General features: G+C 39.5%; 1 protein-coding gene across 4 annotated transcripts in view; it reads left to right on the top strand.

The window, feature by feature from the left end:
* The window catches only part of ATP2C1 (ATPase secretory pathway Ca2+ transporting 1), a 132132-nt gene that overhangs the window by 55130 nt on the left and 62091 nt on the right, over positions 1-14911 (top strand). For all 4 annotated transcript variants that reach the window (XM_008266005.4, XM_070072820.1, XM_017346719.3 and 1 more), the window contains 5 exons: positions 3694-3804; positions 5102-5218; positions 7703-7792; positions 10110-10145; positions 14133-14194. In XM_008266005.4, the coding sequence (XP_008264227.2) occupies positions 3694-3804; positions 5102-5218; positions 7703-7792; positions 10110-10145; positions 14133-14194 (416 nt within the window). The remainder of the gene's footprint in view (positions 1-3693; positions 3805-5101; positions 5219-7702; positions 7793-10109; positions 10146-14132; positions 14195-14911) is intronic.

Here is a 14911-nt window from a genome sequence, read left to right as displayed (position 1 = left end):
GGGAGAGAGAGAGAATATCTTGTATCTGTTGGTTCATGACCCAAACACTTGAAACAGCCAGGGCTGGGGCAGTCAAAGCCAGGAGGCTGAATTCCTTCAGAGACTCATGTAGGTGACCAGAACCCAAGTTCTCAGGCTGTTTTCATCTGTTGCTTCCCAGATACATGCGCAGGAAGCTGGATGCAAAGTGGAGGAGCTGGAACCTGAACTGGCTCTCTGATATGGGCTACAGATGTCTCAAGTGACAGCCTGACTATTGTGCCTCACCACCCGCCCCCTGAACTGATTTTTTTAAAAAAAGTTTGTTTAAATCAGGATTCAGATAAAGTTCACCCATTAAAATTGGTTGACAGATCCCTTAAATACTACTTCTTTCCTGTGTAGTGTATTTGTGGCAGGGTTAGATGGATTGTCCTGTAGAATGTCCCATAGTCTGGATTGTCTTGAATGCCTTCTTTTGAAGTAATTTAAGTGTCCTTCTCATTTCCTTTACATTGATGGTTGGGTCTAGTGCATTGGCTGAACATTATCACTTCGGGAGATTAAAAAATGAAAAACCAGTATGATATCCACCCTTTCTTGGGACTCAGTATTCCTGTGGATTCTGATTTATTGGTCTGGATTTCCAACCATAGGAATTTTTTAAGTGTCTGCAGATGATTTTTAATTAACACCCAGTATTGAGAACCATTGTTCCACACTAGTTACCACTGGTCTGCAGGCTTAATCTGATTCTGCTTTAACGTTTTTTGGAAATATCCACTAGCAGCTGTATCCTTTTTTTTTTTGACAGGCAGAGTAGACAGAGAAAAAGGTCTTCCTTTTCCGTTGGTTCACCCCACAATGGCTGCTGCGGCTGGCGCACCGCGCTGATCCGAAGCCAGGAGCCAGGTGCTTCTCCTGGTCTCCCATGTGGGTGCAGGGCTCAAGCACTTGGGCCATCCTCCACTGCACTACTGGGCCACAGCAGAGAGCTGGACTGGAAGAGGAGCAACCGGAACACAATCCGGCACTCCTACCAGGACTAGAACCCAGTGTGCCAGCGCCTCAGGCAGAGGATTAGCCTATTGAGCCACGGCACCGGCTGCAGCTGTATTCTTAATAAGCACTCCACCCCTAGCCGATTGTGGAATCCCCCAAAGTTTGAAAGTGACCATAGTCTGGCCCATTAGATGATAAGATCAAATTTTTGTGTGGGTGATTTTGGCAGATACAGTTGATGGCATATCTAGCAACTGGCATATTACAGGATGCACCTGTGGACATGTCAGAATATTCTGCTATCTTTGTGATCCTAGACAGGTAATATGAGTTGGGACTCTACTTTGTGGGGTGGAGTTAAACCCACTCCATGGATAATGCAGTATTTCACAGGAATATGTCTTCAGTGCCTTTACCTTCCCATGCCAACATTTCTTTATTGGTTGGGCTGAACTGATCCTAAGCTGTTAGGGCCTGCCCACTCTGAGACGCTTGCCAATTTAGCAGCTCCTAGTTAGCACCCTGATCCTTAAAGATCTTCATCAGTAGCAAATTGACTTTTCCTGCATATGTAGTTGTTACATTTACCAGTAAAGTACAGTGCCTGGCAGCTGGAACCTTTTATCTCATGCCTGCAAAGGTGAAATGTGTAGACTTGCTGGTTCCTTGTGGAGATGGAGGACTTAAGTCAGAAATGATCACATACATTCTTCTTTTTTTTATTTATTTATTATTATTATTATTATTATTTTTTGACAGGCAGAGTGGACAGTGAGAGAGAGAGACAGAGAGAAAGGTCTTCCTTTGCCATTGGTTCACCCTCCAATGGCTGCCGCGGCCGGCGCGCTGCGGCCGGCGCACCGCGCTGATCCGATGGCAGGAGCCAGGAGCCAGGTGCTTTTCCTGGTCTCCCATGGGGTGCAGGGCTCAAGCACCTGGGCCATCCTCCACTGCACTCCCTGGCCACAGCAGAGAGCTGGACTGGAAGAGGGGCAACCAGGACAGAATCCGGCGCCCCGACTGGGACTAGAACCCGGTGTGCCGGCGCCGCTAGGCGGAGGATTAGCCTAGTGAGCCGCGGCGCCGGCCACATATATTCTTCTAGTGAGCCCTCTGATCTTTTTGTTCTTTCAGTGAAAGGTCACTGAAAAGGCACAGGTGCATCTCAGGTAGCACTGAGACATTTGGAATCTTCTGGACAACTTTGAGACCAGAATTCACAGTCTCTGGAGTTAGGGTATGAGCCTTTTCTTCAAGATAGGTGCCAAAAATGCAGATTCTCCCTGGCTTGTGTTTTATGTATGTCAGCTTCTCTTTCAGTCATCACAACCACTTGTAGGTGGAGTATCATTCTTTTTTGGTTTAATTAGCAGTTGCTTCTTAAGTTGATTAGGTCTGCTTGAGTTCTGTAAATTACTGTGAATCTGCAGTTCTCCATTTGAATCTGCTGTGTCACATGTTTTTTGTTTTTGCTTTTTTCTTCTGCCCATCTATGCCTTCTTCACATTTGTTTAATGGAATTGAGTAGGTTGACCTCTAGAATTCCCAGGGTAACCTTGCCTTCCCGTGACATAACTGTGAGTTAACTGTGTAGAAGTTCTTGATTCTTTGAAATTAAATGGCTAGCTGTGTGCTTTAAGTATTTATACATTCAGCAGTGCCCTTTTAATGTGTGAGACTAGAAAACATATATTTGGTTCTAGTAACTTGCTTGCACTGAGAGTGCACTGCCCCCTCAGCTATTTACTGTTTTTTAAACTCAAAGAATTTTTAGGCATACAGGCATAAGTCACATTTTAATAGTAATAGACTCTTAATTTACTCTTCTTTGACCTTATTTGTTGTCTTAAAGAAGTATTGCTTAAAAAGTTAAGAAAATAGCTTACCCTAAAATGATGACTATGTGGGGCTGAAAATGTTGCATGCGAGAGCTTAGACTTTTATCTTGGCAGTAAGATGTGCTTTCGATTCAGTGGTGGGAAGCATTTGTCTCCCCTTCTCCCACTTAAGTTTTTTATCTACAAGGAATCTCTGTTTAGGACCCAACACAAGTCTGGATTGGGGGTTTATTTCTAGAATTGGAGCCAGCACTTTTTTGTAGATATTTGCTTATGTAATTGCATTAAGTACAGATTATAGTTACTACCATCTCTGTGACTTACTCTGCTTGTTTGCAGCTCCTTTGCCAGCCTGTACATCCTCTGCTTGTCTGGTCTCTTTTGCTTCTCACTTTTTCCGTGCTTTAGGAATGGCTCTGTAAGTTTGACTTACTGTCATGGTGCTTAGGAACAGTGTCCAAGTGTTCTTTCTGGATAGATAAGAAATGAATTGACCAGCAGGAGTAGTAAAGCCTTAGCTGTTCCTTGTTCCTCCTGTTAGACGTAATGAGTTTAGAGGCTTATGATTATGCAATCAGCAGGATCTGTTAGACAGGACATCTGTTTTATGTTAGTGGAGAAATAGCATATTTTTTATTTAATGGGAAGACTTTGTGTTTTAACTGGCATTAGTGGCTTAATTTTTGAGATGCAGTTTCTGTAAAAATAGCATGTGGTTGTTGTAAGATTGTCTTACTAGTACTAGATGCTCATTATTCTGAAAACATTTTTTTGACTGGAAGATACATTGTTGTGAATGTTTGTATTATTCTTCTAGAGTGCATTACAATTGTTTGGTATCTTCAAATATTTCTCCTTTGGTTTTATTTCCTAGGTTGCACGTTTTCAAAAAATACCTAATGGTGAAAATGAGACAATGATTCCTGTATTGACATCCAAAAAAGCAAGTGAATTACCAGTCAGTGAAGTTGCGAGCATTCTCCAAGTGAGTGGTTGGTGGGCATGTGGGGGACAGATAGTGTAACATTAGTCACTTGGACTCTAAATCAATGCTATCTGACAACAGTTTTCTTCAGTGATAGAAATATTCTGTTTTAAGCTGTTAAACAGAGTAGCCACAGGACAACATGCCTGCTGAGCTTAAAATGTGGCTAGTGTGATGGAGGAACTGAATTTCAGTTCATTTTAGTTCATTTGAGTAGCTGCATGTGGCTATAGGCTACCTGATTGGACAGTGCAGTTCTTTATCATCCATATTGCCAGGAACTGTTAGTGCTGTGTAAGGATCAGTTGGATGACAGAAATAATCAATTTAATTATTAATATAAGCAGTGTTAGTTTTAATATCTCCCTAGTTTCAAAAACTATCATCTGTTGAAACATGAAGGAAAAGAACATTTTTCTTCTGTCAGGTATTTTAGTGATAAGCATTAAAAACATTGTTATCTTTTTTGGATTTTTTTCAGTAATGGTGGTTAAAACCACTTATTATTTTTTTAATCTGTTTATATAGTTTATAAGTTTTGAACTTTGTTACAAAAGGTTTTTTTTGAGGGGGGCCAAGGAAGCTATTTTGGGGATAGAGGTTATTTCATTTTTAATGATAGCTACAATAATAAATAATGAGGGACAGTAACTGAAGGATGTAGGTAGTGTTTACAGAATGTAAAATGTCCTGTAAATAAGTTCATCTTCACTTAATTACTTTGGGTAATTTATAAGCATCAGTTTTCAGACTTAATATAATCTAAGATGAGCAGTAATGTTGATCTTGGGGTTTTAATGGGCTCAGAGAACAAGGTGGGGCACTTTGGCCAATTGAATATTCTTTTGGAGAAACTACTTTCAGAAAACATTGATGAAACCGAGAAAACTAATTAAAATGTACCAGTATTTTGCTTTCTGTTGGTATTGTGGCTGGTTTGTATTATTTATTTTTGCCCATAGGAAAACATAAGGTTTTTGTTATATTCTACTTTGTTGATTATATTTAAAATTGTATTGAAATATACTTTACATAAAATACAGTGCACTGAAGTGTACAGTTTGCATTTTGATAAATGCAACCACTACTACAGTTAAGGCATAGGACATTTTTATCACTTGCAAAAGCTCCCCTGTGTCTCTTTCCAGTTAATGCTGTTCAGTTAATCTGTTACTGCAGACTAGTTTTGACTATTACAGAGCTACCTATAAATATGATCACAGAGAATCTTCTTTATGTTTGTCTTCTTTTGTTCTGTTCAAACATTCTCAACAACTTTTATGTGAAAATCTAATAGGCTGATCTTCAGAATGGTCTAAACAAATGTGAAGTTAGTCATAGGCGAGCCTTTCATGGCTGGAATGAATTTGATATCAGTGAAGATGAGCCACTATGGAAGAAGTACATTTCGCAGGTAAGATATTTTATTTTCTTCACCGCTGTGTAATTTACATGGATTTTTGTAGTTGTTTACTTCTGTGAGGATATTTATGGAAAAAGGAAATACTTTTTTTAAAAAATTGTTTCTGCTAAAAGGTTTCCATTTTGTGTTTGGTTGGAGTTCCTATAGTTTTTCGTGTGGAAATCTTAATTTTTTTAACATAAAAATTTTTATGTTGACATCTTATAAAGGGCTGCTGTTGACAGTTTCCTCTGCAGATATGGAACTTCCACTCTTTAAATTATAGAAATGCTAACTCTTTTTAAGTAATCATGACCGACTTTGTAAGTAAGAGTAAATTTTGTATAAATTATACTTCCTTTCTTACCACCTGTATGATCTTCATTATCCTCTGAGCCCTATGTATAAAGTGCTGATAACCTTAGGAGATAGTGAGCTCTCAGTGAGTAATAGTCATTTGTTATATCATTGCGCTAATCTTTTAGGAAAGACTACTGTAGGACTTTTTTTCTTACCTTGATAATGATTATGTTAGTATAAGAATCAGCAGGCTCTGTGGCCAATTTCAACTGTTGGGGTTGGTTTGCTCAACAAGGAAGTTATTTTAGTGAAGAAAAGAAAATTGCTGTGTCTTCTAACCTGCAGGTTCGATGAAAAGAAATCTTTTTTTTTTTAAGTTTGAAAGACAGACTTCCTACCTGCTCTTTCACTCTCCAAATGCCTGGAAACCCAGGACTCAGTTCAGGTCATCTGTGTGGGTGGCAGGGACACATCCTCTTGAGTGGTGTACAGTAGCAGTAAGCTAGAATTAGAAGTGAAGTAGGCTGGAACCCAGGCACTCTGATCATGGGATGTGGGCATCCCATGTGGTATTTTCTCTGCTATACCAAATACCCACCCCTGTAATATTTTTTAATATGCAAACTTGTGTCCTCACATTTACAACATTTCTACTGAAAACTTCAGCAACCATTAATCATAGTTTATAAGGGATTTATAAACTACAGTGATTTAACATATCACTAGGCAGAGTGATTTCATGTTTTGCTCTCTTTATCCTATTATCAAAGCTAAAGCATTGCTTCTTGGGATTTCTGTAAGAATTAAACAGCGCCTGTAATATATCTAAGCATAAACAACAATTAATAGTAAATATCACTTGTTAATTATAAAGCCCTAGGCCGGCGCCGCGGCTCAATAGGCTAATCCTCCACCTTGCGGCGCCGGCACACCGGGTTCTAGTCCCGGTCGGGGTGCCGGATTCTGTCCCGGTTGCCCCTCTTCCAGTCCAGCTCTCTGCTGTGGCCCGGGAGTGCAGTGGAGGATGGCCCAAGTGCTTGGGCCCTGCACCCGCATGGGAGACCAGGAGAAGCACCTGGTTCCCGGATTCGGATCAGCGCAGTGCACCAGCCACAGTGGCCATTGGAGGGTGAACCAGTATCATCTTTTGTTCTGTGCAAACATTGTCAACAACTTTTATGTTGTTGAGACAGAGACTTCCTCTCTGTATCTCTCTCACTGTCCACTCTGCCTGTCAAAAATTAAAAAAAAATTTTGAAATGAAATTATGAATTATATATGAAATTATAATTATAAATTATAAATGAAATTATAAAGTCCTGAGTGACTCTTCACTCCTTTATAGAGAATACTGAATTTGTTGCTCTGCAAACATCTGTCTGGTGCCTGCCATATAGTAAGTGATGTGCTTAATACAGTGGCGCAGCATTTTTTAAGGGGAAATAAAGACCAGGGGTCTAATCTCAGTGATGTTAGCAGCTAATAGGTGAAAAGTGAAAAGGATTCTGTTATTTATACAGTACCTTAAAATAATTCTTTTTTTTTTTCTTTTAAGATTTATTGTTTTGAAAGACAGAGTGACAGGGAGATAAAAACAGAGAGAAATTTTCCATCTGTAAATAACCCAACTGCCAGGGTGGGGTCAGGCCGGAGGCAGGAACCTGGAACTCTGGATCTTTCTCCCGCAGGAGTAGCAGGGGCCTGAGGCCTTGGCTGTTGATTGATTAGCAGGGAGCTGGATTGGAAGCAGAGCAGCTAGGACTCGATCTGGCACTCAGATACCTGATGTTGGTGCCACAACACCAGCTCCTGATACACATTCTTAGTTAATCCTCACCACAATTTCCTTGTCAGTAACGTGCTATTTTATCAGAAGAAGAAGCTGGGACTCAAAAAGATTAAAGTGGTACACAGGGTGGCCAGAGCTGGGTTCAAGTACAGGTATTGTAACTTGGTCACATTAGTGGTTTGTTGGCGATGAACCATTATCACATATTGTGGAGCTGTTACAAAGCATTTGATATAGTTTAGTAGAGATATTTTATTCATAATTTGAGGGGATGTATGAAGTAAACCAAATGTAGACTTGTCATTTTTAATAATGCTCATATGGCTTTTTAAAAAAGCTTTTGCTGATAGAAGAGAGTGGTCATTTGTGCATAACAGTGTTGAATTGCTGTTTGTTTTTACTTTCAGTTTAAAAATCCCCTTATTATGCTGCTTCTGGCTTCTGCAGTCATCAGTGTTTTAATGCATCAGTTTGATGATGCCGTCAGTATCACTGTGGTAAGAAAAACTAGTTTAATCTGTTGGTAAATTGTATAAATTGGGATTTGTTTTTATTTTGGAAAAGAAATTGAGAAATGCCTTCAGAGGTTTTTTTGTTAATATCAAATTCTACTTTTCAGCTGTAATAATCTCAAATAGTGATCGAGGGTCTGTGATTGGCAGCCGTGAACATTATTTGGCAATCTGATGATTTCACAGATATGAAATATCTTAAAATAATTTTTTAAATTTAGGTTCTAAATTTATTTTACTTCCAATTGACAATGTTTTGATGAACATAAACTGAAGCCTGACATATGTGAACTTAAGAATATTCTGTGATAGTACACTCTATATTTATTGTTTATGGTTTTTATTCTTTCCAGCTAGGTGATTCTAGCTTTAATTGAATTTTTTTCTTGCTTCCTGTTTCGTTTGTTTATAGTAAAAAATTTGTAGCTAGTACAAACATTCATTAAAGCAAGGGTATACTGCTTAAGAACACAGTGGATATTGATGTGGGGCTGCGCATCTTACACTGTTGCCTGTAGACTCAAAGGGGTCCCTGAGATGCATTCAGTGGTGCGTCAGATCACAGCTGTTTGAATAATACTGGGGTATACTGTTCTTTTTATTGTAGACTTTCGCATCACTGACACAAAAGCAGTGGTGGGACAGAACCATTAACAGCCTTACCACAAATCAAAGGAAGGCACCAAACTGTAGTAGTCATCATTGTCTTCTTTCATAGTTTCTCTTAAGAATGTTCTGGGAAAAGCAGCAAAAATAAGTATTATTACATCTTGACCCTTGAGTGCATGCATACCTTCTAAATCTGTGTAACAAGATGGGAATTATTTGTAAAGCACTTATGTAAATTGAAGTTAGAGTTGTTTTCTCAAGGAAAGGTGGTTGTGAGGTGAACTAGCCTATTACTTGAAAGAATGACTGGTAGACTATGATTATCAACATTTTGTTAGCTAAAACTTTTTTTTTCTTTTTAAGTTGAACTAGCCTATCAGATCAAAGAAAACAACTGACTGAGTTTGTTGCTAATGATAACATTCAGGCTTTAAAGCAGTAATTAGAGTTCTGAAAATTTTTATGTACTATCTATTATGAGCTCTGGATAGCTTCTCAGTAGTTAAGGTTTTATTCTGTTGAGATCAGTAGTGAGTTCAGTAAGTGTGGTTTTTTTCTTTTTAAACTGTTAAAAATGTGTCAACATGTGGATGATTTGAATAACCAAAAGAACCAATATTTTCCAAATGACCAATACATGATGTTACCAAATCTATAGTGTTTTGTAAAAGCCTGTCACAATGAAAGGTAGATAAATGGATTTTAATGTGATAGATTATGAAAAGCTAATTGATACAGTCCTTTTTTTTTTTTTTTTTTTTTTTTTTGACAGGCAGAGTGGACAGTGAGTGAGAGAGAGACAGAGAGAAAGGTCTTCCTTTGGCCGTTGGTTCACCCTCCAATGGCCACCGTGGCTGGCGCACCGCGCTGATCCGATGGCAGGAGCCAGGTACTTATCCTGGTCTCCCATGAGGTGCAGGGCCCAAGCACTTGGGCCATCCTCCACTGCACTCCCTGGCCATAGCAGAGAGCTGGCCTGGAAGAGGGGCAACCGGGACAGAATCTGGCGCTGCAAGGCGGAGGATTAGCCTAGTGAGCCGTGGCGCCGGCCTTGATACAGTCTTAAATTCTAAGTAACTAAAACTTATCTAGTATTAGTGTGATAGTTCAGATACCCACAGTCACCTGAAGAAGTCATTAAAGTAGTCCTCCATTTTCCGCCTGTTTTCTCTGTGAGGCTTCAGCCTGAACAACATATTATAGTAGGTTGAATACCAGCTTTCTATTAAGTCAGACATGAAAAATAGGAAAATTAAAATCACCATCACTTTTCTCACAGTTTCTTTCTTGGAAACATTTTTCAGAAAAAAGTTAATTTATGTCAGCATGTAATGGTCTTTTGTGGAAAGTTTTAGATGAGTAAGTAGAAATCAGAACTCGTTGTGAAAGTGCCTACCATGGTAAATACTAGTAGATATAGTCCACATAAGCGAAAGCCGGGCCCCTGCTTGTGGGAGGACGAAGGAATACTGAGATGAGAAAGCCTGGGAAGCTGTCCAGGAGATGGCAGGTTCTGTCCACGCCCAGTGTCTTACCCTGCAAGCCTCACGGGGAAAGTTGTGGGTTCTTAGGCTTTTCTCAGTGTTTGAAACTGTTAACATAGGATTCCAGACCATCAGAAAAGTAAAAGATGGTTAACAGTTGTTTTTCAAGTTAATGCCTGCTTAAAAGCTTATTTCCTTGTTTTATTTAGGCAATACTTATTGTCGTTACAGTTGCCTTTGTTCAGGTAAGTAGTCTATTTTGCCAATATAAAAGTATATATTAGTTTATTACTTGAAAAAATTAACGTGGCTTATGGTAAAATCTGTAGTTATTGGGAAGTGGTCATGCCCATCAGAACAATTTATTATTTGTTTTGAAATAATTTCAGATACAGACAACTCTAAGGAAGTTTGTGGGACTAAGAGACTGCTTTGATTAGCTAGTGAGATGCAGAAAATTTAGGTTTTTATTTGAAAGTATGTAGAGGGATTGCAACAGATGGAAACAAAAAGCACAGTGATAGGAGCAAAACCCACCAATCAAGACATTCTTCCATTTAGGAAAGTATCTGGGCCAGAATTTGTAGTTTTGTAACACAGTTATGTCTTAATGCTTATTAGATCTAAGTCTAGATGAAACAAAAAGAGTGTAGAATTGAAAAGGTCAGTTTATGAAATACCATTTGAAGCTGATTCCATACATTTCTGTGACTGAGTCCCTTTGCTGAATGGTGAGCTTTGTTTATGAAATTTATTTACTAACCTTGTTTCATTTGAAAAAAAATTTTTTTTATATTAGAATGCTCTAATCACTGCTGAGTACCTCCCTTTCTTAAAAAAAAAAAAAAATTCCTCATTCCTTCATAGAAGGACTGTTCTGATTTGGAGCAAACTTCCATGTCAGCATAGCCACTGAAAGAGTAGATTCAAGAGTGAGAAGAAACCTCTTTAAAAATTCACCATGAATAATGTAGAAATAATGTCAGGATTTCTGTTAACAAGTGTAGTCGTAAGTAAAAATGTGAGCGATATCTGAACTGTCTGCAGATTTTAGAACAATGCTTGGGAACATCAGCTGATCTCATAAATAAGAATCACACTAGGGAAGAATGCAGTACTCTTTCTGTGATCTTGAAATTCAGGGTGTTTTGAATTTTAACACTAAATTTTGAATGATTGTGGTTATTCTCACGTCTACAATTTATTTCCTGTATATTTCTTGTCACAATCCCATTCTCTTTATGGTAATCTCTAATATAGTAACTTATTAATTTTTATAATAACTCAATATGCAAAGCCTGTTGGAACCAGATTATTTGTGGCAAGTTTGTTTACTCCATTAGTTGACCTTTAGGGTTCCTGTCTTGGGGAAGTTTTGTTAGAACATTCAAATGTTGCTCTTGGGCACATGGAGCTTTTAGTAAAGCATAGGTCATTGCAGGCTGGGCATTGTTCCAGGCAGCCAAGTTCATTCCTTGAAGTGGGTGATCTGACTCACCTAGTACCTGAATCCCTCTTGCATTTGTTTTTAAAGATTTATGTATTTATTTATTTGAAAGGCATAGTCAGAAAGAGAAGGGAAGAGACAGAGATCTTTCATCTGTTGGCTCACGCCCTAAACGGCCACAACAGCCAGGGCTGGGCCAGACTGAAGCCTGGAGCCAGGAGCTTCTTCTAGGGTTCCCATGTGGGTGACAGGGACCAAGCACTGGCTGGTATCACAGGCAGCGGCTTAACCTGCCATGCTACAATGCCAGCCTCCCCCTTTTGCATCTTGAATAATGTGTCTGATGTGTGGGGAACCATCTTTAGAAGGATTCCATAAAATATTACTTCTATGTATGGAAGACCTTAATAACTTGTTCTCTTTGGTAGAGAGCCCCTACCCCCAAACAGGCCTCATAAAGTTGTGATTTTAACCTGTCAGTGTAGACTTTTACAAAGTTGCTATGTTATACATCTTAAAAGTAATGACTGAGACTGACTGCTAAATATCTTCATAATACAGTGACTTAATGCAGAAAGATCAAAACATTATGAAAAGCTCGGTTTAAAGTTGCTAGGTCTGGTTTCTTTTTTTAATTTTTATGTTTTTGATAGGCAGAGTTAGAGAGAAATAGGTCTTCCTTTTCCATTGGTTCACCCCACAATGGCTGCCACGGCCGGCGCACTGCACCAATCCGAAACCAGAGCCAGGTGCTTTTTCCTGGTCTCCCATGCGGGTGCAGGGCCCAAGCACTTGGGCCATCCTCCACTGCCTTCCCGGGCCACAGCAGAGAGCTGGACTGGAAGAGGAGCCACCGGGACAGAATCCAGCGCCCCAACCGGGACTACAACCTGGGGTGCCGGCGCCACAGGCGGAGGATTAGCCAAGTGAGCCGCAGCACTGCCCAGTCTGGTTTCTTTCCCAGAGGTGAAATCACCACAATATTCTATTAACAGCAATTAAAAACTCTCTCTAAAAAGGTAATATTTTCTATCAGATGAATCTGCCATATGCTGGCAAAAAATTCCTATGAACGATGAACCCAAAATTCTCTATGCTTTATTATTATGTAGCATTTGCATTTTTACATGTACTTCAGGAGGAGTGTTTTTGTATTCCTTTTATATTTATACCTGTCTTTCTTCCTTCATCTCTCCCTTTTTTTTTTAGTATTTATTTATTTGAAAGAGTTACAGAGAGAGAGGAGAGAGGTCTTCTATCTGCTAGTTCACTCCCCAAAAGGTCACACACAGTGGCTGGTATTGGACCAGGCTGAAGCAAGGAGCCAGGAACTTTTGGTTCTCGCGGTTCTCGCACATGGGTGCAGGGCCCCAAGCACTGGGGCCATCCTCTGCTGCTTTCGCAGGTGCATTAGCAGGGAGCTTGGTCAGAAGTGGAGTTGCTGAGATTTGAACTGGTGTCCATGTGGGTTGGAGATGGAGGCTTAACCTGCTATGCCACAGTGCCCTTTCATTTTTAAGCCCCATTCCCCACACCATTATACTTCCTTCCCAGTCATAAAAATATGTGCTTGTTTATGTAGTCGTGTAATGATTCCACTTTACAGTTATTTCTCCAGTAGTTATTAGAGATGGCCATCAGGTTTTTAGTGTATTAAATGATTGTTCTGCTATAAAGCTGTATAGTTTTGTGAGCAGAAGTTAAGAAAACAGAAGAGGTGTAGGTTAAAATTGGGCAGCATCTGTGTATTGGGATCTAGGATTGGTGAGGATTTTCTAGCCCTTTTTAGGAATTTTGGATAAAATTCCTTAATATCTTTGTTTAGGGAGGAGTCTTATAATTTTTATTTTTGTATTCTTTATGCTTGTTTCTTTTGCTTGATTAAAAGCTGGTTTAGTTTTAAGTTATTCTCAGACAGCTTTATGTTATTTAATTGAAGACAATGCAGGTAGTGAATGGGAATGAAATTATGACTTAATACTAGCATGGAAGTCATTTTAAAACATTGTCCACCACCTTTTACCCCCACTGTTGGACCCTTCCTCTTCTAACCGTAGGCCAGAAGGCTGGTGTGCTTAGTGTAGACATAAAACTAAACTAGCAGTGTTGTTGCATGAAGCAGCACTGCTAATAGCAGCGTGGACTGAACAGTGTAGTGAGGTGACGGAGTCTCTGACTCTCAGCTTCTGATTATATGGCTGGAAGAAGGCTGACACTTCATAATTAGGGCTTCTGAAAACTTTCCCTTTCAGATAGTTCAGGTTGATGGGAGGAATATCTGTCAGAATAGATTCACAGCTCACTTATGTTCTTTCTCAGCAAACTTACTCTGCAAACCTTTGCAGTGAATGTGGGCTTACTCTTCAAAGCAAATCTTGAGTATACTTATTTATCTTTGACTTTGGCCATCAAACACCAGATGTAAAATTATCTTAATTATGAGGCATTGATCTTTTAATGACTCAAAATTTCATACTTTTTGGGCATGTTAATCAATTTCCATGTTCTAAATAACTTAACATTAGTTTTGCTCATTGAATATAATTAAAGTGTGAAATTGGGAATATTTAATTATCATAACTGTTTAATCACTATAGCATTTTAAAATAAAGCACAAGTTTTTATGGTTAAAAATATAAGCACAAGAAAAGGAAAAGGTAAGAATTGGAGAAATCTTAAAATAATGATTGAGGTTAATATTTAAGTTCAAGAGGAATCTGTAGGGAAATACATCTTTAAATTTCTTCATCTGTGTTTTTGTTAACATTAACTTTTTTTTAAATAGGAATATCGTTCAGAAAAATCTCTTGAAGAATTGAGTAAACTTGTACCACCAGAATGTCATTGGTATGATCCTCTTTTCTGATAAGGGTTTCTGTTGTTTGAAAATAGAAGTTGGGAGTGGGTGTTAGCCTAGTGGTTAAGATATCTGCATACCACGTTGGAGTACCTGGGGCTGATTCCTGTCTCTGGCTCTTGACTCCAGCTTCCTGATAGTGCTTACTCTGGAAGGCACTGGTGATAGCTCAAGTAATTAGATTCCTGCCACCTATGTGGGAGGCCTGGATTTTATTTTAAGCTTAGGGCCCAACTCTGTCTGTTGCTGCAGGCATTTAGGGAGTAAACCAATGATTTCTCTCTCTCGCTCTTGCTCTCTCTCTCCTCTATCTCTCTCCCTCACCTTCTCCCTCTCCCTCTCCTCCCTCTCCCTCTCTCTTCTTTCTCTTTCTCTCTCAGCCCCTCAAATACATTAAAGAACAGCAGCAAAAAAAAAATAAGTTGAATGTGGCTAGTACTCTATACTTCGTCACCCAGCTCTGTCTAAACATGTGGATGAGGGGCTGGCATTGTGACGTAGTGGGTGAAACTGCTGCCCGTGATGCTGGCATCCCATGATGGGCACTGGTTTGTGTCTTGGCTGCTCCACTTTTATCCAGCTCCCTGCTATTGGCGTGGGAAAAGCATTGGAAGATGGACCAAGAACTTGGACCTCTGCAACCCACATGGGAAACCCAGGTGAAGGTCCTCACTCCTGTCTTCAGCCTGGCTCAGCTGTTGGTGGCC

The sequence above is a fragment of the Oryctolagus cuniculus genome, chromosome 4 (genome assembly GCF_964237555.1).
Source record: "Oryctolagus cuniculus chromosome 4, mOryCun1.1, whole genome shotgun sequence".
Classification (NCBI taxonomy): Eukaryota; Metazoa; Chordata; class Mammalia; order Lagomorpha; family Leporidae; genus Oryctolagus; species Oryctolagus cuniculus.
The sequence above is the reverse complement of the archived record's forward strand: the minus strand, read 5'-3'. Positions and strand labels throughout refer to the sequence as shown.